This window comes from Amblyraja radiata, chromosome 1 (genome assembly GCF_010909765.2).
Source record: "Amblyraja radiata isolate CabotCenter1 chromosome 1, sAmbRad1.1.pri, whole genome shotgun sequence".
Classification (NCBI taxonomy): domain Eukaryota; kingdom Metazoa; phylum Chordata; class Chondrichthyes; order Rajiformes; family Rajidae; genus Amblyraja; species Amblyraja radiata.
Window position 1 is genome coordinate 82,430,062 of NC_045956.1, and position 25,737 is coordinate 82,455,798.

At 42.9% G+C, this 25,737-nt stretch overlaps 1 protein-coding gene across 1 annotated transcript in view; it reads left to right on the forward strand.

Annotated features, from left to right (window-relative positions):
- The window catches only part of cc2d2a (coiled-coil and C2 domain containing 2A), a 127,374-nt gene that overhangs the window by 43,287 nt on the left and 58,350 nt on the right, over positions 1–25,737 (forward strand). The window contains exons 10-18 of the mRNA XM_033025732.1: positions 377–577; positions 5,996–6,167; positions 6,833–6,969; positions 7,084–7,215; positions 9,363–9,572; positions 11,099–11,199; positions 17,171–17,311; positions 21,774–21,930; positions 23,134–23,369. Coding sequence (XP_032881623.1) covers positions 377–577; positions 5,996–6,167; positions 6,833–6,969; positions 7,084–7,215; positions 9,363–9,572; positions 11,099–11,199; positions 17,171–17,311; positions 21,774–21,930; positions 23,134–23,369 — 1,487 coding nt within the window. The remainder of the gene's footprint in view (positions 1–376; positions 578–5,995; positions 6,168–6,832; positions 6,970–7,083; positions 7,216–9,362; positions 9,573–11,098; positions 11,200–17,170; positions 17,312–21,773; positions 21,931–23,133; positions 23,370–25,737) is intronic.

The following is a 25,737-nucleotide window of genomic DNA, read 5'->3' on the forward strand; positions in this document are numbered from 1 at the left end:
ACTACGGGTGTTGTCTACTCAGAGTTTGTAGGTTCTCCCTGTGATCAGGTAAGTTTTCGGGTGCTCCACTTTCTTCCCACACTCCAAAGACGTACAGGTTTGTACATTAATTGGCTTTGGTAAAACTGTAAATTGTCCCTGGTGTGTAGGATAGTGCTAGTGTATGGGCTGATCGCTGGTTGGCATGGATTTGGTTGGCCAAAGGGCCCGTTTCTGTGTTGTAATCTCCAAATTCTCAACCTACAAATATTTGTAATGTGGAAAGAAGCCAGGATAAACTTGAAATCCGGCAATACTCAATCTATTCATTTTTTCCTTCAATGAAACAAGATGACCAATCACAGACTTCTAAACTAATATTATTCTATATTTCCAGGAAGGGTTCCCATCCACTGAGGAGGCATACAACTTCTTCACCTTCAATTTTGATCCTGAACCTGAAGATTCAAACGAAGGGTCAGAAGTGAGGAGTCACCCGCAAACACTTCATGACGTTGATCAGGGTGAAGAAGCGGCAGAGGAGGGTGGTGAAGAGTCCGCAGTCAGCAAAGATGAGGAAAAGGAGGAAGAAGGAAAGGTATAACATTGCTGAATTTCCAGGGAAATACAAGTTGCCTAGTGTTTCAGTAACCTACTGAAACAATTATTTTTCAATATTTTGGATCCAAAAGTGACATACCATAGAAGACAAAGTAAATTATATTTTGGCTCAAGGTCTGTGAGCAGTGGTGGACTGCAGGGATCTCTGCTGGGCCCTCTGATCTTTGTGATTTTTTGCACACAGTGTGGAAGTCTATCAAAGGATAGTGAGATATGGGTCAGTTACATATATGGGTGGAGAAATGATAGATGCGTGTAATCTGAGCAAGAGTCAGGCGTTGTACTTTGCGAGGTCGGCTATAAGAGTAAAATATACAATTAATGGCATGACAGTTTTAATAGTTCCCTAGTTCCTTGAAAGTGGTGATAGTAAAGGTTTATCGTATGCTTGCTTTTGTTGATTCGGCCATTGGGTATAAAAGTCAGGAAGTCATGTGCTATTACAAGAATTTGGGTTCTTTGTAGAGGGTGCAGAAGAGGTTTATGAAAATAGTGTCTGGATTAGAAGGCATCGACTATAAGGAAAGGTTAGGCAAACTTGGATTGTTTTCACTGGAGTATCAGAGGCTGAGGGAGACCAGATAGAATAGAAGTATATAAAATTATGAGAGGCATAGATAGGGGAGATAGCCAGAACCTTGTTCATGGGGTGGAATTGTTAAAGATTAGAGAGCAGAACTTTAAGGTCAAAGAGAGAAAGATTAAATGAGACGTGCTTGCAAGTTTTTGCTACACAGAAGGGTGAGTGCTTGGAACACGCTGCCAGGGATGGTGGTGGAAGCAGATACAATAGCTGCATTAAAGAGGTTTTTAGATAGACACATGCAGGGAATGCAAGCAGAGGAGATTAGTTTAATTTAGTATCATGTTTGTCTCGGACATTGTGGGTTGAGGGGCCTGTTCCTGTGCTGTATTGTTCTATGTATGTTTTCTGTTAACTTTCCTTGTTTCCAACATTTGCTGTCAAACTTCCTTTCAACAATTAACTAAATAAAAAATGAAACATAGCTACATTTTATTCTGGTCTAGTTATGCTTCGGTTTTTCAAGATTTTTGAAGGAGGAAAGAACTTAGAAAAATAGCAATGAGTGGTGTCATTTGTTAGTTGCCTTCATTATAGTACTGTTGCAATAAAGCATATCTAGATCACTATCTGAATAGGTCTTGCGAGAAACACATGAGATTGTGGATGTTGTGAGAGGATAAAAATCAGCTCAGCTTCGTGTCCTTGGCACTTTATCTTTGGATGATTTATGTTTGGCATGGATTCACTTGGCTGAAGGGCCTGTTTCTGTGCTGTATCACTCTGTGACTTATTCCCAGTAATCTGTGGCACTCAATCAGATCATGATATGGAACACTTTTCAAAGATTAAGCTGGTTTATAATGTGTAATGACTTATTTTTGTGATCCATTGGTGTGCTTTCGGACTAATGCAAAGTGAAAACACCTTTTCCAGGCAAATAGTGAGGAACAATGGATTTAACAAAGTCAACATCCAAATCTGTATGCTGCAGAAAGCAAAATTGATAGACAGCACCTGTAGTCGAGATCGAAACCGGTTCTCTGGCGCTGCAGGCCCTGTAAGACAGCAACTCTACCGCTGTCTCACCGTGCAGTTAATTGCTATATATGTTGAAAAGCAAAACACTGAAAGTGCTGAACATCAGAAATAAAGAGAGAAAACTTTGGATCTGCTCAGCGGGTCAGGCTTCTGAGGAGAAGAATTATTTATGTTCTTTATCGTACAGCCTGGAAACAGGCTTTCAGCACAACTCATCCTTGCTGAACAACTCTGTTTGCCATTCTTCGGCCCACTTGCCCAGCTGATCAAGATCCCACTGTAATTCTTGATAACCATCTTCACTGTCCCCCACCTATTTAAGTCTTCTGCAAACTTGCTTGTCATGCCTTTATATTGTTGATAAACAATATAAGCAATGGACCCAGCACCATCCCTGAGACACACCACTTGTCATAGGCTACCAGTCGGAAAAGCAACACACTCACTTCCTCCAGCCCTCTCTGTTTCCTACCATTAAGCTAATTCTGTATTCAATCCACAAGCTCTCCCTGGAATCCATGCGATCCTACCAGAGCAACCTACCATGCATAACTTTATCGAAAGCCTTGCTGAAGTTCATATAGATAATATCTGTGGCCCTGCTCTCATCAATTTTCTTGGTTACTTCTTCACAAAATTCAATCAGATTCATGAGATGTGATCTCCCACACACACAAAAAGCATGTTGACTATCTCTAATCAGCCCCTGTCTTTCCAAATGAATGTATATCCTATCCCTCAGAATCCTCCCCAGTAACTCTCCTACCACAGATGTTAGGTTCACTTGCCCATCGTTACCGGGCTTTTCTTTGCAGCCCTTCTTAAATAGAGGCACAACATTAGTCAACCTCCAGTCTTCCAGCACCTCACCATGTCTAACTTTGATCCACATATCTCAGGGGTCATATTACAATTTCTTCTCAAGCTTCCCACGGTGTCCTTGGATTTCTATCCACCCCTTACCCACCCTGTCTCCAAATTAAAATTAACTTGCTTTCTCTCTTCTCGAATTAGGACAGAGGATTTTTAACCAGAAACATTAACTTTGTTCCTCTTTCCACAGGTGCTGTGGATTTCAGATTTTATTTCCAATTTCCAACCCCCTCTTTTTTTTTATGATTCCCAGAAGTTTTATTTTTATTTATAATGTGGAAAAGATGGCGATGTGTAACCATGAATGGCATGGTTCTGGTTAAATAATATTTTCCCATATGTTCTTGATTGTTTATCTCCCTCTTGACCGTGAAGGATTATTGTAGGGGGAAAAAAAACAACATCAAAGGGGCAGCAGTTTGAGTACAGTCTTTTCAACTGATTATATGACTGAACGTTTAGAAAAAAAAATAGTGTCGGTGAAATGAGAAAAGAGTGTTGATATTTTATCGGAATGTAAACGATTGAGCACAAATGTAATTGCAATGAATTGCTGGCTCTTGAGGAATAAGTATGGTCTGGAAATTAGTTTGCTCCAACAACCCTATGTTTCTTTTGTTTGTTTTGAATCAATTTATCACTTATCTAATTTTTGGGCTCTCACACAGACCCTGTTATCACCACATTAACCCAGCATGCGAACAATTCAACGTACAGGAAATATATCTTATTAACACATTAAACTTTAAAGATGTTACTTGCATTTCTTTTGAATGTCTGAACAGAATATTTAGCTTATCTAACAATCAAAATGAAAAACTTAACAGTTGACATGTGCTTTAGCAACACTTCAAAGATGACCGAACTTTTAAGAAGCAAGATTTATTTCTCCAGTAACCTATTTCTCCCTTTATGCAGGTAGTGGACCATACAAATTCACTCACAGCTCTCGTATTATGTTAAAATGAGTACTCATCGTCTGAATTTAGACACAATTCATAGGGAGATTGGTGGAAAAAACTGAGATACAGCATGATGTTCTTACATGTGCATTTCCACACAGAATCATAACATAGAAACATAGAAAATAGGTGCAGGAGTAGGCCATTCGGCCCTTCGAGCCTGCACCACCATTCGATATGATCATGGCTGATCATCCAACTCAGTATCCCATCCCTGCCTTCTCTCCATACCCCCTGATCCCTTTAGCCACAAGGGCCACATCTAACTCCCTCTTAAATATCGCCAATGAACTGGCCTCAACTACCTTCTGCGGCAGAGAATTCCACAGATTCACCACTCTCTGTGTAAAAAATGATTTTCTCATCTCGGTCCTAAAAGACTTCCCCCTTATCCTTAAACTGTGACCCCTAGTTCTGGACTTCCCCAACATCGGGAATAATCTTCCTGCATCTAGCCTGTCCAACCCCTTAAGAATTTTGTAAGTTTCTATAAGATCCCCCCTCAATCTTCTGAATTCCAGCGTGTACAAGCCGAGTCTATCCAGTCTTTCTTCATATGAAAGTCCTGCCATCCCAGGAATCAGTCTCACGAACCTTCTCTGTACTCCCTCTATGGCAAGAATGTCTTTCCACAGATTAGGAGACCAAAACTGTACGCAATACTCCAGGTGTGGTCTCACCAATACCCTGTACAACTGCAGTAGAACCTCCCTGCTCTTATACTCAAATCCTTTTGCTATGAATGCTATCATACCATTTGCTTTCTTCACTGCCTGCTGCACCTGCATTCCTACTTTCAATGACTGGTGTACCATGACACCCAGGTCTCGTTGCATCTCCCCTTTTCCTAATCGGTCACCTTTCAGATAATAGTCTACTTTCCTGTTTTTGCCATAAGGTGGAACAGAATGTGGAAGTTTGACAATTCTGACATTTTGCGATTAATCTGGAGTCATTTATTCAGTCTTGCAACTTCCAGTGTATTTATTTATGACTGGAACCATTCACAACATTCTTTGCAAGCCAACAGCCGCTTTGCATTCCCCACAACATGATCGCAAATAATTGAAAGCCAATGCTATTATAATTAAAGCATGTGAACCAAGGGAAAGTCACATCAGGCTTTTCTCCAGTTGGCAGCTTTTAGGTTGTGGTTGGCAGAAGAATCCGATTGTTTTGCCAACCAACTCTCCTCCGATCCAATTATTCAAATTGAAAGGAAGATACAGCATGAAAATAGGTGCTTCGGCTCACTAGGTCCACGTTGCCCATCGATTACCCATTCCCCCTGGTTCTATGTTATCCCACTTTAGCATCCACTCCCTACACACTAAAAACAATTAATTACAAATCTGCACATCTTTGGGATGTGGGAGGAAACAGAGCACCTGGAGGAAACCCACGTGGTCACAGGAGAACATGTAAACTCCACCCAGACAGAACTTGAAATCAGAATCAAGCCTGGGTCTCTGGCACTGTTAGCAGCAGCTCTGCCAGTGTGGCACAGGGGAACTTGAAGAGAGTGAAGACATTTATTCAAAAGCATTCAAAACTTTTAAAAGCATTCAATAACATTCAATAACAAACGTATTCAATAACTATTGCATTATTCAGGTCATCGTTTAGTTCAAAGTCATGTGACACGATCGAGTATTGGGCAAGGCAGAAGTCTTAGGAGTTACAGTTCATTATACTTCTGCTATTTGTCCCCACAGAAAAGGTTCCAACTTTGTTTAAAGGAATTATTATCTTTAATGGAGTTCTGTCTATTATATTCAAATATTTCTTTAATTTTAAGAGGCTAGAAGCGATACAAAGCAAAAAGCTTCAGGGAGCATGGAATTCCAAATAGCCAAATCAAGTGTTTCAAATATAGCAGCTGGAAAAACAAAACCGAAGTCGTTGTAAGACTCGGCATTAGAGAATGTGTTATGTGGTTTTTTTTGGTAAGTGGTCATGTACTGGAAAATAAAACAATGTTCTTTAATTACTGCAGGAAGAGGATGAGCGGCTTGTGAATGATGATGAGGAGGATGAGGATGACTATCTCTTTATAATTGATCAGACAGCTCGTGATTTTCTCATAGTGAAAGCTCCTGATTATGAAGGCTACAACAATCGACAGCAGAGAGATAGAAAAGCCCTTTTTATCCCCAGTATTCTGTCAGGTAATCTATTTTGTATGTCATTTCTTTTGAACATTTCCATTTAGAAAGAAAATTGGTGCATTGACTTTTTACTTAGCAAACATTAAACATGGAAATAGCATTTTGTGATGAATTCAATTGTCTGAAACACTACTGGCCAATTACTTTGTGAAATTGTTAACCCATTTATCAAAACAATAAATCATTCCTTCATTCAAATTTTTGGCAGTTTAATCTTTACAAGTTACTTAATAATAATGCATGGTGCCCAGTAATAAGTGGGGTTCTAATGTTTATGTAAACATTCTCTATTATAAATATGCTAGCAGATACGCTAGCAGAAATATTTAATACATAATGTAGGACAAAAACAGGATGATTCAATGATGTTGAAATCCTTCATTTTTTAATGTCTTCCCATAAACTGATTACCAACAAATAGGCAATCTCTGTTAAAAAAACAAACTACTGAAGGACTTCAACAGGTCAGGCTGCATCTGTGGAGGGAAATGGACAGACGATGTTTCGGACTGAAGGAAGGTCCCAGTCTGAAATGTGGTCTGTCCATTCCCTCCACAGATGCTGCCTGGCTTTCTGAGTTACTCTAGCACTGTGTTTACTCAAACTTTCAGAATCTACAGTCCCTTGTGTCTCAGTCTTTTTCTATGCTTCATTCTGATGTACAGTATCTACATCAGAAAAGGTTCCTGAAGACATGCAACCAAGGTTTCTTGAAGATGAAGGCATATATGTTGGAGAAAAACCAAAAGTTTCCAAATCCAACCAAAACATTATTGAGAATCGACTACTTAAAAATGAAGAGGTAGGCAAAACCAATAATGGGTATACTTTTGCACATTTCTCAAACAAAAGTTGCACGTTATTATAATCTACGAACATCTGAGCTATCTAAAGATATTTAATTTTGTCATCAAAGGGAAAAAGATGGTTTGGAAGCGATGGCAGAGTTATAGCCTTGGCTAACCCAATTAAACAGACCAAAACCAGACCACCTATTTTTTCACCCCATGATGAAGTGGATCCTGCAATAGAAACTTTATATAGAAAGGTAAGTAGCCCATTGTGTTTGTTTGTTCTCTGAGTTTTAAAGCATCAAACATATTTTCTGACTGAATGCCTATCGAGCCAAATATTGATGAGATTTTAATAAAGTCTGTTTCAGACTCCAGGTAAGAACTGTTTCAGGCTGCAGTAGGTAAAATGTAGGATTATAGCTTGATGGGAAGATTTACAAGTTATAGTTTGTTTCTTCATTTCTTCTGTGTGAAGGGGAAGGGAGGTAAGAGAGAGAGAACGGTTTAGCTCAGTTACTTTTTATCTACTTCTCATGAAATGCCATCAGCTTGAAACGTTAATGCTGGTTCAAACTCTGCCTAACCTGCTGAGGATTCCCACCATTTTCGGTTTTGTGTGAAAATATGCACTTTTTTTACATTTTCATGCCCTATATTTCCATGCTTAAATTTTGTTATGCTGTTTCTAATAGGACTCCATAGTGACTCATCAAAAAATATTAACACATTAAATTACTCAAAAGTGAATATTTAAAATGGCCATTGGTCACTTGGTATCATTTCACATGCCAAATAGTTCCATGTATTTCAACTCATTTATATACTTTCTGAGTTTCCCTAAATAACGTATGTATGTATTGAGCCAAATCCATAGCGATGGATTTAATCAACAATTCCTTTTAAAGAAAGTAGAAGAGCAGTGCCCTGACTTATTGGATGTTCAAGAGAGTTTATTGTGTAGTGTCCCTGATAGGACAATGAAATTCTTGCTTTGCTTTAGCACACCAGAACATAGTAGGCACGAATACAGAACAGATCAGTGTGTCCATATACCATTGTATAAATATATACACACATGAATAAATAAACAGATAAAGTGCAAATAAACAGATTATAGGCTATTAATGTTCTGAGTTTGTCCAAGCCGAATTTAATAGCCTGTTCTTAATAAGAATAACTGGACTATGATATCCGCAATATAAATCTCCAGGAAATAATTTTTACCAATTACTTTTGAGCATTTGAGTTCCCAAGCCTTTTCAATAATATGTTTTTCCACATAAATACAGAGAAAACGAAATTTGAAAGACTTGCAATTCCTAACACGTGCTCTATTTAAAATAGCAATTAAATCAACAACATGTGAGCTTTATGTTTGCAACTTGATTGTCTTAACTCTCAGTAAATATGAAGATCTTGAGACTTGGTGCATGACACAACCTAGAAAATAGGTCAGTGATCTGGACATAACATAATTTCCTCGTGGTGGGTTTCTTCTTGCGTGTCTGTACCTGCACTTTAGCATAAATCCCAGTACCACAAATCAGCAAAATTGAATCTAGTGCATATTAACTGGGGCATGATTATTGTACTGAATTGATTTAAAAATGTTTACATCATTCTTCTAGCTGCAATAGCCATTGGCTTTATTGACCTCAAGCCTGATCAACTGACTGCTTTTGAACTCGCTGCAGTTGAATTTGAAGTAATTGCAATTAATTGTAGCATCAGCATGAAAATCAGGGTGGAGAGTGGCTTCAATTAATTTCTGGACAGAATCACACCCAGGTCGTTGGAGCTATGTGGCAGAAACCATGCTTCATGGGCATTGCTTAAATTGTGTATCGAGGGGGAAAATGCGGCAACCATGGCAATATTGAAGCAGGGATGCTGCAGTAGAGATCCATGGAGAGCAGCATTATCACCCAAACAAGAAATCCTTCAGCAAGTGTGCCCATTTGCATGACATTGTTTCCTGGCTGCTCTCCTTAAGCTGGTTAGAACAATTCATTTAATTGTAGATAATATGTGGACTTTAAAAAAATTAGAGTCAGATCACAGATCTTTAAAGTGGGAGGGGCAACATTTAAAGGAGATGTATAGGACAAGTTTCTTGGATGCATGGGGGTGGCGATGCAGGTGAATACAATTGTGGCCGTTAAGAGGCTATTAGATAGGTACATGGATGCGGAGGGATATGGAAATATATGAATCCTGTGGAGGCAGAAGAGATTGGCTAAACCTGGCATAATCTATAGTCTTTCCTTTAACTGGCTAGCACACAAACAAAAGCTTTTCACTGTACCTCTGTACACGTGACAATAATACACTAAACTATTTCTGTGCTGTACTTTTCTATGTTCTAACAGAGGACTCACTGATTTTTGCATTCTGATTTTAGGCCGAGAGGTCAAGGTACAATAGTCAATATATCGCTGGTTCAGGTGAGCCACAGGGACACTTTCAACTGGACGTCGATGTTGCTGGTATTGTTTTCAGCCACCACCCAATGTTCAGTCGTGAACATGTATTAGCAGCCAAACTGGCTCAACTGTATGATCAGTATCAACTTCGACAACCGAAGAACCTTGCCAACCTTTACACTGACAAGGTATGAATATTTTATCACTAAAATTATTGTATGTCCCTATAGTCGGATCAGAAATAAGAATAAGGAATGAAGCGCACCCAATTTAAAGATTACTGATGGTTTATATATTTGTAGGAGTGTTGAAATTTCAGTTTGAACTTGCAGGGTGACATCAGCAGATAGCCCAATATTACAGCTGAGAGTCAAGATATGTAGTTGCCCATATCTAAAGAGTTAATTTCAATTCTTATTTTTGGTTTAATGTACATGTGTCTCTGCAATAATGTTGCACATGCTTGCTGAATTCAGAAATAGAACTGGCTCTGAAATTAGAGTTGACGCAGTCAAGAGGCACCCAAACGTGGATTGATCTTTTTGATCAGTATGTGCAAAATAATTCATTTAGGTATATGTGGTGGTCTAAATCTGATTGCTTGATAGCATTTTTTTCAATTTATCATTTACCATGTGCTTTATGTTAGATTTTGATGCACATAACCAGTCTTGGACATTACTTAAATGTTTTTGGCATTTAAAACATTGTTTTTGGCATTTTAATATTTAATGTGGGACATGACAACACTTCAAAAGTTCATAGGTCTGTTTATTATCACATATCAACTAAGGTACAGTGAAACTCGATTGAAACATACTTATAATGTTGTTTATTGTTAGGCATTTATATCAGATTATCCAGAAATTAAATTATTTTTAAGAGTATATTTGTATTGGTGTATTTATAAGTTGTTCAAGAATCTATCTATCTCTGCCTTAAAAATATCCATTAATGTCCTCCACAACCTTCTGTGGCAAAGAATTCCACAGATTCATCACCCTCTGACTAAAGAAATTCCTCCACATCTTTCTAAAGGAATGTCCTTTAATTCTGAGGCTATGACTTCAGGTCCTAGACTCTCCCTCTCGTGGAAACATCCTCTCCACATCCACTCTATCCAAGCCTTTCCCTATTCGGTAAGTTTCAATGAGGTCCCACCTCATCCTTCTAAACTCTAGCAAGTACAGGCCCAGTGCCGTCAAAGGCTCATGGGCTCTCATCTTCTTTAGCAGCCTCATGTATGGCATCTTATCAAAGGCCTTATGAAAATCTAGGTGAACAACATCCACTGACTCTCCTTTGTCTGTCCTGTTATTTACTTCCTTAAAGAATTCCACAACAGATTTGTCAGGCAAGATCTCCCCTTCACAAAATCATGCTGACTTTGGCTTATTTTATCATGCGCTTCTGAGTACTTGGAAACCCATCCTGTATAATGGACTCTAAAATCTTACCGACCACTGAAGGCAGTCTAACCGGCCTATAGTTTCCCCTCTTTTGCTTTGCTCCCTTCTTGAACAGCGGAGTAACATTTGCAATTTTCCAATCCTCTAGGACCATTCCTGACTAGTGATTCTGGAAAGATCACCACTAATGCCTCCATAATCTCTAAAACCACCTCTTTGAGAACCTTGGGGTGTAGTCCATCTGGTCCAGGTGACCTATCCACTTTCAGACCGTTCAACTTCCTTTCTATGGTTTATGTTTATAGTTGTGTGCACTAAGGAAGGCGGTGAACAATATTGCAGAAGGCCGAGGTGTGCAGAATCCAATGGCACTGCACAGACTTGTGGAATATAAATCAGAGATCCGGTAAGGAAGATCTGTGTGTGCTCGAGTTTTTACATATTAATAAATTTGTACTTGTATTTTAAGTTTCAGTGGATGCAAAAGTGAGACAATTATTAATCCAGTCCACTAATCTTAACAAAATATAGTATGTATCAGACAGCAGGACATCAGGGGTCAGGAACATGGATTAGATTGGTGCCAGACAGGGAAAATTCATTATACCACTGTGTAGCATGTTTAAAACTAAGTGAAATTAAAGGTTGGTTTGGTATTACTTGAAATAACCGTCTAGTGCAGGAGTGGGGAACCTGCGGCTTTAAGGCCGCATGCGGCCTTCTAGGCCATTAAGTGCGGCCTTTTGAATGAATCCAAATTTTGAAGAACAAATCCTTTTATTTTTATTAATATGTTTTTGTTTGTCTTTTATTATTTTTATTTTAATCTTAAAATGAACGTATTTAAAATACTAACGAGTAAAAGAAAATTCAACAAAATAATCCTCCCCGACCGACGGCCACAATTAAGCCATTAGTAAGTCATGAGGGCTATTTTAACAAAATAATGTACATTATGAAGTATATCTAATTGAAGTTTCTTGGATGTGGCCTTATTAGATTACAGCTAACCTAATGTGCCATTCCAACATGAAAAGGTTTCCCAACTCTGATCTAGTGGTTCAGAATATCTGTAAATCTCAAGACCAAAGTCCCAAAATGCAGGATTATCAAAATGTTACTATTTTTGTTATGAAATAGTAGATCGGATGGGAAGAAGAGGTAGGTATAAATGAGGACTAATTTTCCTCTCTTTTCGCTGTGTCCTTCCCAAATGGAAGGTGCTGATATGTTACCCAGTCCAGTCTGCTGCTGAGAGAAGCACAAAGCCATTCAGTGCAGCGTATTTTGCGTGCCTCCATCATCACATGCTATTGGAAGGGAATCCTCTGTGACGGGGGCAGCGGGTCGTGGGCCAGAGTCGTAGAACATCCACTGCAGCACCTTCAGGCCCAGGGTCATACATTCCCATCGATCTGACAGAACATTTAGAACAGCTAAATCCAAATTCAGTGGTTAACTTTGAATCCTGTTCTTTTAAAGTACCTGCAAGATACATTGTACACTGCAGTGCTTCAACATTTAATATCCTTTATACACGTGTGGCAATTTCTCTGTTACATATTTTTGCTGGTTGTGTTTGATCGTGTGTGGACGTGGCGTCGAAGGACGAGAAGCCGAAGCAAAGGATTGGAAGCCAAATCACCGAACGGAAACAAAGAGGAAACGCCAAATAACCAAAAGCGTACGAAGCCGAAATGCCAACTAGCCAAAAGGGTGGGACGCCTAAAAACAAACTAACCGAAAGGGCGGGACGCCTTAAAGCAAACTCACCGAAAGGCCGCTCTTCCGAAACGCCAACTCACCGAAAGGCTGCGTCGCCTACAAGCCAACTCACCAAATGGCCGCTCTGCCGAAAAGTCAAATAACGGTCATGGCGTCGCCGGGGTGGGGCGGGACCTATCAGCGATTGGTCCAGACCCCCACGTCCATTCCATCACTGGCCGATGGAGACGAGAGGGTGCGGGTTATTTTCCCACACAACCCATAGGTGACTTGGCACTCTGAACCCGAGCACCAAGTTGTAAGCGGCCGAAGGAGCGCATCCCTCGGGATATTCCCCATTCTCCAAAGTTCACGGCCGCCCTCCGCCTCGTCTCCCCCGTGCGGCTACACTGTGATGAGCTGTGTGTCGGCAGCGCCGGGTGGAGCAGAGGTGTGGGGCAGGCTGGTTCCTCCACCCACCCAGAGTCACTGACCACGATGCACCGCCATCGGACCCCAACCCCCACACCAGGGTGATTCAACCCCCCCCCCCCGACCCCCAAACCCCAACCCACTTCCCGACACCCACACCGAGTGATTCACCCCGGCCATGGGGACAGGCGGCTCGGGGCATTGGCAGCCATAGTAAGTTGCTTTTAAAACATGGGGAGGGAACACAAGAAGCACATTTTATTTATTGTTTAAAGACAGTAATACCTTCTGGTTGCCTGCGTAACGCATACAAGCTCCCACGCTCAAAACACTACATAATCTGTTATCTGTTTTAACCGAAGATGGACACAAAAAACTGGAATAACTCAGCGGAACAAGCTGCATCTCTGGAGAGAAGGAATGGGTGGCGCGGGGGAGCAGTGGGAGGAGATGAAATTGTTCATTGTCATGCACATTTGTCATAGGCCCGCCAGGGAATTTGTGTCTCCCCCCCCCCCCCCAAGTTTTAAAAGCCATTTACTATGGCTGCCAATGCCCTGAGCCGTCTGTCCCCGCGGCCAGGGTGGGTGGTGAATCGGTGTGGGTGTCGGGGCGAATCACCCTGTGTGGTTTAGGGTCCGGTGGTCGGGGTGTTGAATCACCCTGGTGTGGGGGTTGGGGTCGATAGCAGTGCATCGCGGTCAGTGACTCTGGGTGGGCGGAGGGACCAGCCTGTCCCATACCTCTGCTCCACCCGGCGCTGCCGACACACAGCCCATCACAGTGCGGCTGCACGGGGGAAATGAGGCGGAGGGCGGCCGTGGCTGTGGGAGAGTGAGGGCTGTCCCGAGGGATGCACTCCTTCGGCTGCTTACAACTTGGTGCTCGGGTTCAGAGTGCCCAGTCACCTATGGGTTGTGTGGGGAAATGACCTGCACCCTTCCATCTCCATCGGCCAGTGATGTGATGGACACGGGGGTCTGGACCAATCGCTGAGAAGTCCCGCCCCCCCGGCAACATCATGTCCGTTATGTAACTTTTCGGCAGAGCGACAATTTGGTGAGTTGGCTAGTAGGCGACGCAGCCTTTCGATGAGTTGGCGTTTCGGCAGAGCAGCCTTTCGGTGAGTTCGCTTTTAGGTGTGCCGCCCTTTCGCTTAGTTTGCTTTTAGGCATCCCACCCTTTTGGCTAGTTGGCATTTCGGCTTCGTATGCTTTCGGTTATTTGACGTTCCGGCTTCCTTTTCGTTCGGTTATTTGACTTCCACTTCTTTGCTTCTGCTTCTCGTCCTTCAACGCCACGTCCAGGTACCGTGTTTGATATCGGGCAGGTGGTGGCACCATCAGCATAGCAGTGTTCAGCTTCTGCACAGGAGATATATTTGGCAGGAGATGGTTACAGCAACAAAATAATTTCCTCATTAGAGGATACACACTGATGGATCTGTAACTTGTAAGGTTATGGACGAAGACGTGGAAGTTATCCAAATAATTTTTTTTTTGGGTGGCATGGGCAGAGTAGCCTCCTTCCATCCTCTTCTATTTTCTTTGACTGTGCAGCACAAATCTGGTGTGGCCCCACAGATTTTGGAAGATGCTGGTCATTCTGATGAATGAACACATATAAAGACAATTTTCATCAGACAATGGACTTGCCATACCCATGATTTGTATGTTATCACTACGGATACATTCACCTTAGGAATGGGGATTGATCTAGAGCAGCAGACAATTTTTTGTTTCTTTTGTCTCCCAGCAACACTGTGACTAATTATGTTGCACCAACTGTTAAAGCAGTTAAGAAGACGGTTCAGTGTAAAGCAAGATTACATCCTAGGTCATCTGGAGCTTGTAGTTTACTGTCATACCTGGCAGCGTGTTAGCTGAATAGCCGAATGGAGAATGCAGTTTATAGCACAAATGTCACTTGAAGCAGTAATATTAACCAGAATCACAGAAAATAACTATTGTCTGAGACAGGATGTGTGAGTGAACAAATCTGTGGAAAACTTAATGTTGCTGCCAAGTGAAAATAGCAAACAAATCTAGTTACTTGAGTTATTTAATTAATGTGTTTCATGTTTTTCTTTCATAATGCCGGAATAAATTGATTCACAAACAGGATCAGCTCCTGTGGATTGGGGGGGTAGCTAATGTTATCCCACTTTTTAAGAAAGGCTGGAGAGAGAAAACAGGGAATTATAGACCAGTTAGCCTGACATCGGTGGTGGGGTAGAAATTGGAGGCAATTATAAAAGATGAAATAGCGGCACATTTAGATAGCAGTAACAGGATCGGTCCGAGTCAGCATGGATTTACGAAGGGGCAATCATGCTTGATTAATCTTCTGGAATGTTTTCAGGATGTAACTAGGAAAATGGACAAGGGATGGCCAGTGGATGTAGTGTAACTGGACTTTCAAAAAACATTTGATAAGGTCCCACACAGGAGATTAGTGGGCAAAATGAGGGTACATGGTATTGGGTGTAGAGTGCTGACATGGATAGAAAATTGGTTGGCAGACAGGAAACAAAGAGTAGGGATTAACGGGTCCCTTTCAGAATGGCAGGCAGTGACTAGTGAGGTGCCGCAAGGCTCAGTGCTGGGACTGCAGCTATTTGCAATATACATCAATGAGTTAGATGAAGGGATTCAAAGTAACATTAGCAAATTTGCAGATGACACAAAGCTGGGTGGCAGTGTGAACTGTGAGGAGGATGCTATGAGAATGCAGGGTGACTTGGATGGGTTGAATGAGTGGGCAGATGCACGTGATGTATGTGAGGTTATGCACTTTGGTAGCAAAAATAGGAAGGCAGATTACTATCTAAATGGTGTCATGTTTGGAAAAGGGGAAGTACAACGGGGTCTGGGGGTCCTTGTTCATCAGTCAATGAAAGTAAGCATGCAGGTACAGCAAGTAGTGAAGAAACCGAATGGCATGTTGGCCATTATAACAAGAGGAGTTTAGTATAGGAGCAAAGAGGTCCTTCTGCAGTTGTATAGGGCCCTAGTGAGACCAAACCTGGAGTATTGTGTGCAGTCTTTGTCCCCTAATTTGAGGAAGGACATTCTTGCAATTGAGGGAGTGCAGCGTAGGTTAACAAGGTTAATTCCCGGGATAGCGGGACTTTCATATGTATAGTAGATGCCCTCCAAGGCTGGTAGCTGTGTTGCAATAATCTTCTGCGCTCTGTGGACGACGCGCTGAAGAGCACTGCTCTCCGCCTCCGTGCAGCTGAGATACCACACAGAGATGCCATATGTTAGGATGCTCTCTGTGGTGCAGCGGTAGAATGGTGTCAGCAGCTGTTGGGGCAGACCAGTCTTTTTCAATGTTCTCCGGAAGAACAGTCATTGCTGTGCCTTCTTGACCAGCACAGCGGTGTTGGTGGACCATGTGAGGTGCTCTGAAATGTGTGTACCCAGAAACCTAAAGCTGGACACTCTCCCCACACTGTCCCCGTAGATGGAGATTGGGGCGTATTCCCCATTATGTGGCCTCCTGAAGTTGATAATCAACTCCTTGGTCTTGGAGGTGTTTAGGGACAAGTTGTTACGTGAGCACCAGTCCGCCAGGTTCTGCACCTCCGCTCTGTAGTTTGTCTCATCACCGTTGGTGATCAGCCCGATCTCCATTGTGTCGTCTACAAACTTGACGATGTTGGTGTCGAATGCACGAACACAGTCGTGTGTGAAGATGGAGTAGAGCAGGGGGCTCAGTACACAGCCCTGTGGTGTGCCGGTGCTCAGGGTGATAGTGGAGGACAGGTGCGGTCCCAGTCTCACTGCCTGCGGTCGCTCCGTCAGAAAATTCAGGATCCAGTCGCATATCGGTGAGCTGAGGCCTAGCTGGTGGAGTTTGGTGGTGAGCTTGGTGGGGATGACCGTGTTGAAGGCAGAGCTATAGTCTATGAAGAGCATCCTCACGTACGTACCCTGTCTTTCGAGGTGAGTCAGGACAGTGTGAAGAGCCAGAGAGATGGCATCCTCTGTGGATCTATTTGCCCTGTATGCAAATTGATGAGTCCAGTGAGGCAGGGATGCTGGATTTGATGTGAGAGAGGACCAGCCTTTCAAAGCACTTCATGGGTATTGGAGTTAAGGCAACCGGACGGTAGTCGTTCAGGTTGGTGACTTTTGACGTAATTTGATGTAAACCAGCTCGAGAGGGAGTGCTCCCATTAGGTTTAAACTTGATGTGATCTAAGTATTTTTTAAAATCCTAATATTCCTTCACAGAGCAACCCGAAGAATGTGTCACCTGGAACAAGAGAAAGATCGGACCCTGCTGAAGAATATTATTAAAGTATGGAAAGATATCAAGTCACTTAGAGAGTTCCAGAAATTCACTAACACACCAGTGAAACTACATCTTAGAAGGTGAAATTATTTGTTAAAGTTTCGAATCTTTTATAATATAATGGGGTAGTGTAATGTGAGTTCAGTCAATTGATCCCTCTTCTCTATTCTCTCTCGCTCTCTCTTCCCCTCACTTATCTCTCCCCATCCCTTCTCTCTCACCTCCATCCCCTCTCTTCCCACTTCCCCCTCCTCTCGTCCTGCTCTCCATCCCCAATCCCTCATCCTCTCTCCCTATCCCCTCTCTTCTCACTTCCAACTCCCCCATCCTATCTCTTCCCGCTCCGCCATATCCTCTTCAGATTTCTTCCCCAACCTCTCTCTTCCTGCTTCCCATCCCCTCTCATACCACTTCCCGATCCCCATTTTCTCTCTCTTCCCATCCCCTCTCTTCTCACTTCCCCATCCTCTCTCCTCCCGCTGCCCTATCCCCCCGCTTCCTGTTTCCCCATCCTCTCTCTTAGTTTAGTACAGATATCAGAGGTTATGGGGAGAAGGCAGGAGATTGGAGTTCTTTGAAAAACACAATCAAGTTAGTTGTATTGGATCTTCCGCCAACAAAGTTATGCTGACTATCCCTGATTAACTCTGTTTTCCAACTGAAAAATTAACCTGTCTTTCAGAATGTTTTTCAATAACTTTAGGAAGGGTTTGGAGGGAGAGATAGATCAGCTATGATTGAATGGCAGAATATACTTGATGGGCCGAATGTCCTACTTCTCCTCCTATTCCGTGCGACATGACCTCCCCGCTCCCCCATCACCCCTCTTCTTTCCATTCTCTTATCCCTGGCCATTTCAAACCACCCCCTTTCTCTCCCCCCCCCCCCCCCCCCCCCCCCCTCCCCACCACGGTGGTGCCAATGTTCAAGAAGTTCCAGGATTTAAAGTCAGTATCAATGCAAAATATAAATATACAATTGACTTGGTAATAGACCACTCGAAGTACACTCGAACAAGAGATGATGTTCCATTGCCCATTTTTTTGATTGATTGAAACATACAATGTGGAAACAGGCCTTTCAGCCCACCAAATCCACACCCACCAACAATGACCCTTTCACACAATTTCTATGTTATCCCACTTTCACATCCACTCCATACACGTTAGAGGAGATTTACATCCCAATTAACTACAAACCGCACATTTTTGGGATGTGGAAAAAACCTACACAATCACAGAGAATGTGCAGACTTCATACAGATAGCACCCTAGGTCAGGATCGAATGACGTTTTCTTTGTGGGCTGTAGATAGACAAATGAATGTTTTATGGTGCTGTTGGGTAGTACAAATCAAGGCAGTAATTTTTGTTTGGATGGTGTCAGCATATTGGGATATTGGAAAGGCATTTATCAGAGCCAATGGAGAGCATTTCACAAACTCTAATCTGTTACCTTATAGATGGTAGAGCATTTGCAAAACGATTTGCACATTGCTCTTGTAGCACCATTAGTGCATAAGCAGGTACAGTTAAGTTTCAGATACAAGGGGTGAGGATACCCAATGCGGATGGGTAAGAGGTGATTTGTTGATGGTGAAGCCATTGAAAATTAAACACAAGTATTATTGAAAATTATGTGTTTGGAATTTACATGGTGTCAATTATATGAGGATGTAATAATAGGTATAAAACATCAGTTTGTGCCTTGACCATAACATTTCAAGGTCATATGAAATGTTCACTGAAGCATTGGGAGTGGAATGGAACATTGTGCATCATCAACCGATCCTAGTTCTGTCTCCATGATATCAAAAAGTTCATTGTTGCTGATTGCACCAGGAGATGGTTGAGTCTAAGAAAATCCGGAAGGATGCCTACAATAATATCTTGGGCCTCAAACAAATGCTAACAACCACAGCCATTTTGTTTTAAATATGACTGTAGCCCTTGAGGAATTTTCCCCTTGATTCCCAGTGACTTCAGTTTTGTCAGAACTCCTCAATGCCAAACTTTGTTAAATGGTGCTTTGATGTCAATGACAATAACTTGCATCCTGATTCTACAATTAAACACTTGATCACGTTTGAATCAAGCCTGGGATAATGCCTGGATTGAGTGATCTTGGCAAAAGCCATAAGTATCGAATGGGGGGATATGGTTAAATGCTACTTGAAAGCAGCGTTCGCTCTGGAATCTGGCTCTAAAGTTTCCGAAACAAATTTTGTAGAACTGTAGAAAGCTGCAGATACCTCATTTGCAGAGGTTGGAATAATACGTAACTCACAACTGATTAAGCTAGGGCCTATATAAACATTGAAGCAGGGAAACACCATTTATCCACTTTTTTCCATCTTTCATTTAATAAAAAATATAATTTATTTGTTTGTATAAATTAATATCCAGGATCTCAACGTCTCTTTCAAGGTCAGCACTTATCATCTACCCCTAATTATGCCACCGTGAGAAGTAGGTGGTCACCCGCCTTCTTGGACTGCTACAGTCATCCTTGCCAAGGTAATCACATAATTCTGGTGTGCAAGGATTTAGACCCAGTGGTGAAGAAGTTCCAGCAATTTATTTCCAAATCAGCTTGTGCATGATTTGGAGGGGAATTTGCAGGTGATGGTATTCCCATGTACCTCCTACCCTTAGAAACATAGAAAATAGGTGCAGGAGTAGGCCATTTGGCCCTTCAAGCATGCACCGCCATGATCATGGCTGATCATCCAACCCAGTATCCTGTACCTGCCTTCTCTCCATACCCCCTGATACCTTTAGCCACAAGGACCACATCTAACTCCCTCTTAAATATAGCCAATGAACTGGCCTCAACTACCTTCTGTAGCAGAGAATTCCAGAGATTCACCACTCTGTGTGAAAAATGTTTTTCTCATCTCGGCCCTAACAGATTTCCCCCTTGTCCTTCTTGGTATATAATACAATACAATACAATACAATACAATACAATACAATACAATACAATACAATTTATTTGTCATTTGGACCCCGTGAGGTCCAAACGAAATGTCGTTTCTGCAGCCATACATTACAAAACGAAAAAGACCCAAGACACAACACAGTTTACACATACATCCATCACATCGCTGTGATGGAAGGCAAAAAAACTTATCTCTCCCCTGCACTCCCCCCCGATGTCAGAGTCAAAGTCAAAGCCCCCCGGCTGGCGATGGCGATTGTCCCGCGGCCATTAAAGCCACGCCGGGTGATGCAAGGCCGCACACCGGGTCTTGGTGTTAGAGCCCCGGCGTGCGCTCGCAAATTCCTGCGGCCATTCCAAGCCGCGCGGGGCGGTGATGTAGGCCCCGCTCCAGGTGCTCAGACCCTCTCCCGCAACTCGGGCGGGAGAAGTCGCCCCCGCGGAAGCCCCGAAAAGCGGTCTCCCATCCAGGGACCCGCGGGCTCCCGGTGTTGCCGTCCGCCGGACCCGCAGTTGCAGCCTCCGAAGCCCCGGGGGTCGGGTCACAGCAGCGCGCCACCACCGCTCCACCCGCTCGGACTCGGCCAGCTCCTCGAAGGTGAGTAGGACCGCAGCTCCACGACTCGAGCCCCAGGTCGTTCCTGTTGGAGGCCGCTCCACGTTGCAGCCCCAACGACAACGGAGACCCGACAAAGAAAAGGTCGGGTCTCCCGTGCAGGGGAAATATTTTAAAGTCCCCCCCACCCCCCCCCCCCCCCCCCCCCCCACACACACACACACACACACACACACACACACACACACACCCCAACAAAAAAAATAATAAAAACTACATAGAAACAAGACAAAAATAATAAACAGACAGACGGACTGCAGAGGCCGCTGCCGACGAGAGTTGCGCCGCCCACCGAGTAGATAAATCATGGGTTTATGAGGTGCTGTTGGAATAGTCCAGGCAGGAAACTGCAGTGCAATTTATAGGTGGTACATGGTGGAGTAGTAGTTGAAGGAATGAATATTTAAAGTGGCTGTTGGCATTCCAGTCAAGTGGTCTACTTTGTCATGGGTGTTGTTCAGCTTCTTGAGAGTTGTTGATACTGCAGTCATACGGGCATGTAAAGGGTATTCTATCATGCTCCTGACTTGCGCATTAATGATGGCAGGAAGGCCTTGTGATATCAGGAGTCACTCACTGCAAAATACCTGGCTTCTGACCTGCTCTTGCAGTCAACAGTATTTTTGTGGCTGGTTCAGTTGGGTTTCTGGTTAATTTTGACCAATGAGTGGTTTTTAAGAAGGAACAGCAGATGCTGGAAAATCGAAGTGAGACGAAAATGCTGGAGAAATTCAGTGGGTGAGGCAGCATCGATGGAGCGGACAAAAATGCTGGATAGATGCTGCCTCACCCGCTGAGTTTCTCCAGCATTTTTATCTACCTGAATTGTTGTTGGTTGCTGCCAACCTGCTGTTCACCAGTGTCTGAAAATGAGGCCCAAGATCAGACCTGTTTGGATTTCTAGTAGTGCTCTGCCATTTTTGACCTATTTCAAACCTGATGTATTTAACGGGAATAAACATGTGTGACCTGTTATTCATGTTAAAGGCAGGAGGCCAACAGAAAAGCCGACGAATTAAGTTATGAACATGAAATCCAGGCTGAGATTGCAGAACTACTGGAAGACTATCAAGAAGTCTACGATAGTAAGCTGGAGGAATATAAAATAAAGTATGAGGAATGGAAATCCTGGAGAAAGGCAAGAGTGAGTATTTGCTTTGTTTTGCTGACAGGTCGTGTTTATTTTCAATGCAATTCAACATGTGCTTCAATCAATCATAATTAAAGTCAAATCTATTGACACTAATAAATAATGTTTGATCAAAACACACATTTCATTCCGCACCTGTAATGCCCCAAACTAGGTGTCCGATTTATTTTACAATTTCTTCTTTGGTGATGCATGTTTTATATGGATGAATGTTTAATTCCAATGCAAAGAGGAAGGTGGAATGAATTGTTATGTAAATGGGCCCATTCATTTCTTATTCAAATAAAATACTGCAGATGCAGGAAATCTGAAATAAAAAACAGAATCCCAGAAGTACCCACAAATCAGATAGAATCTATTGGAGTTTTGGTGTACAGCTGGTTGTGCTGCTACCTCACAGTTCTAGAGACCTGGGTTTGATCCTGACTTTGGGGTCTGTCTATGTAGAGTTTGCGCATTCTTCCTGTGACCACATGGGTTTCCTCTGGGTGTTCCACATCCCAAAGACATGTGAGTTTGTAGATTATTTGGTCTGTGTAAAATTGCCTTAATTTGTAGGGTGTGGATGTGAAAGTGGGATCACATGGAAGGAATGTGAATGGGTGAGCGATGGCTGGCCTGGACTTGGTGGGCTGCAGGGCCTTTTTTCCATGCTGAATCTGCAAACAATGAGCCGAGGTCAGGTTTCATCCAATGAGCACTTTCCTTAGTGCCTGTGTCAAATTGTAATGATGAATTTGGTGCATGAGGCAGTGAGGAACTGAAATAAAAACAGAAGGTGTTGTAAATATTAACCATGAATCTCTCTCCACAGATGTTACCTGATCCATGAAATATTTCCAGCATATTTTTTTTTCTTTCATTTTGTTCCCCTTTCACCCTGTCCAACAAGTGTCACCAATACCAGGAACTGTTGGGGGAGTAGGTGGGGGGGGGGGGAGCTAGAATTCCCAGTTTGCGAATTGAAAATCAGGTTATGGAGATGGTCTCTGACTTCTATAATTGCCTCTGGTTTGGTGGCTTTAGGCATTTTAGGATTAAGCAGAAATGTTAATATATATATTTAGAAAAAGGACAGTTAAAAAATGGTGAAATTTATTTTGTCTTGATTTCTCAACATGCGACGAAAGAAACTTAGTTGGTGTTGGATTCAATAGATGATAACTGAGATATTGGCTTGGCTCTGCTCCCTGACAGAAAGCAAAGAAGAAACAGAAAAGAGCTGCGGGCGAGCAGCAGGATGACGACACGGATGAGAGTTTGACGGCTGAAGAACTTCCGAAGCCTGATCCTCCCGAGCCAGTTGATCCTTCGGTCGTAGAGGAGCAAGTCCGGGAGACAGCTGCCAGAATCTATCGGAAGCCCGGAGAACCCTTGCTGTATCCTGAACTGAACATGACAGCTACAGTAACCCCCACCAACCAGTGCCCAAGGTAAGTCTCAATACTAACGTTCAATGGTACGTCTGCCACAATTAGGAGCAGATCAGTGCAGAATATGGTGCAATATCACGGTCTTTATATTAAAAAATATATAAAACCTATTTTAAAAACATTAATGTCTGAGCACACTGTCCTAGAAATTGATTAGCAGGACTCCCAGAAATCAAGTCGGGGGGAGTTCCCTCTGCCATTGGTACCATGTAATCCCATGCTACCTGCTCCATAGTCAAATAGTTGGCGACTAAACTGTCTCCCCCACCTGGTTTGCCAGCTGCGGAGGGGGCTGTGGATCCCCTGCAGGACCAAAAACAAGACCTGCCAAAGGGTGGATGAGCTCCTAGCGACCCAACAGCCATCCACACTTCAGTAGTAGTTGCGATCACTGTCGTACATAGCATTGTAAGGCTCCCAGAAAATGATGGCGTGTAGTAAAAAAATAATTACCTAACCCAGAGTATGGCATTTTGACACATTTGCCAAGGAACTGGATGCATCCATTTTTATTCTACTGAATGTGAATGATAAATTGGGAATTGCCAAGAATTGTTAAGAATGCAAAATTGGAATTCAGAAAGCAAAATTGGAATTCTTGGCTTTGAGAAAGCATCATCAAGAAGGTTCTTTAGTAACTTGTCAGTTTCTTTGTTGAACTAAATTAAGGCTTCTCTCATGCTCTCTCTGCGTTTTATGCACTTGCGCACCCTTGATCTCGCGCTCCTTCACTCGTGCTCCCTAGCTCTCCCTCTCCTCTTCACACACCCGCATCCCCTCTCATGCTTCCCACCTGCAAGCCACTCTCTCTCACTCAGGGGGAATCTGCTTTCTGGCCATGAATGATCCTACTGTAGCCCCTCTGCTCAGCTGCAGCTTGGCATCACTGATAGAGGGGTCAATATGCAGTTCACAGGAACCTCAATCCATATTGAGCGTTGGCAGAATTTTTTTCTCGTGATGACAAAATTGATATCCTGGGAGATAGTTTCTAGTCATAAATTTTGATCTATTGCTGGCAAAATTCAAACTCGATGACAATTGAAGAAAAACGACCATTCATGTTTACTCACAAAACAATAGGGTTTTGTAAATTTCCCCTCTAAAAGCTTCCTATTCAAGGGACAGAATCTGTACTGCTTTTTGAATGAAAATAATCCAACAGCAAATGTAAATACTCAGCAGATCAGGCGGCATCTGCAGAAATAGAAACACGGTCAATGTTTCAGGTAGGAGATCCCTCATCAGAAATGCAAAACCCTTTTCTTGCAGAAATGCAAAACTGTCTCTTCACCTTTTTTTAAATTTTAAGTCCTGTCAAAAAATGTCAGTTGGAGGTCTTTTATGTGGTGGGTGGGGGTGGGGCCTTCCCACTTTCTTAGTCCCCTACCTGGTCGGAGAGGCAGCATCCCTCCGAGCTGCTTCTTCGCCCCGTCCTCGCGGCCTACCATCGAGAATGGAACGGCGTTTCCTGTCGGGACCGGCCGGCACTACAGCTTCGGCGGCGGTGCAGCGATGGGACACTATCATGGAGCGGGTGATGCCTTACCGGGTCGCCGTGCAGTAAGCTCCGGAGCCTTGTGGTCGCCGACTCCCAACATCGCGGAGCTGTGGCTGCGGGCGTCCGGCCACGGGCGGCGCTGGATTTGGAGCGCCGCGGAGCCTGAGATCGAGTTCGCCGGGGTCGGAGCTCCAACTGGCAGCCTGAGGACTACGAGTGCCCCGGTCTCCGGGGAGGAGGCAGCCGTTCCAGACTTTCCAAGCCGCTGAGGAATGTTTCACCCGAATGTTCCATCTTCAAGGCAAGAGGGCCCTGAAAATCATCGGACTGGCTGCATGGCCACAAATGGGCCCCGACCTCGGGTGTTTCACAGAGGAAGAGGACTTAACTTTCTGGTGCCTTTCCCCACAGTGGAAATTTTTGATTCTGCTGTGGGGGGACGTTTGTGTTGAACTCTATAATGTGTTGTGTCCATTTTTTTTTTTTTTTTAACCTTTTTCTATGGTTTGTATGGAAACTTATTATTTAATTTATGTAAAGCACTTAGGTGTCAATGCGAGTTGACTTAAAACGTGCTATATAAATAAAACTTACTTACTTTTGTTTATCATCACTGAGATCTGTGAAGTAGTAGTAAAAGTCACTCTCAGCTTCTTAGAAACATAGAAAATAGTTGCAGGAGTAGCCTTATGGCCCTTCGAGCCAGCATCGCCATTCAATACATTAATTGGCATTGTGATATTCTCCAATGTTACTACAATTTTTGGCATCAATTTCAATTTATAGTGCATCTGGTTTTCCTGTAGTTCTATATTTATTTATTTCTGCCTTATTTGTAAAGGAGATTTTAATTTTTGAACGCTTCTG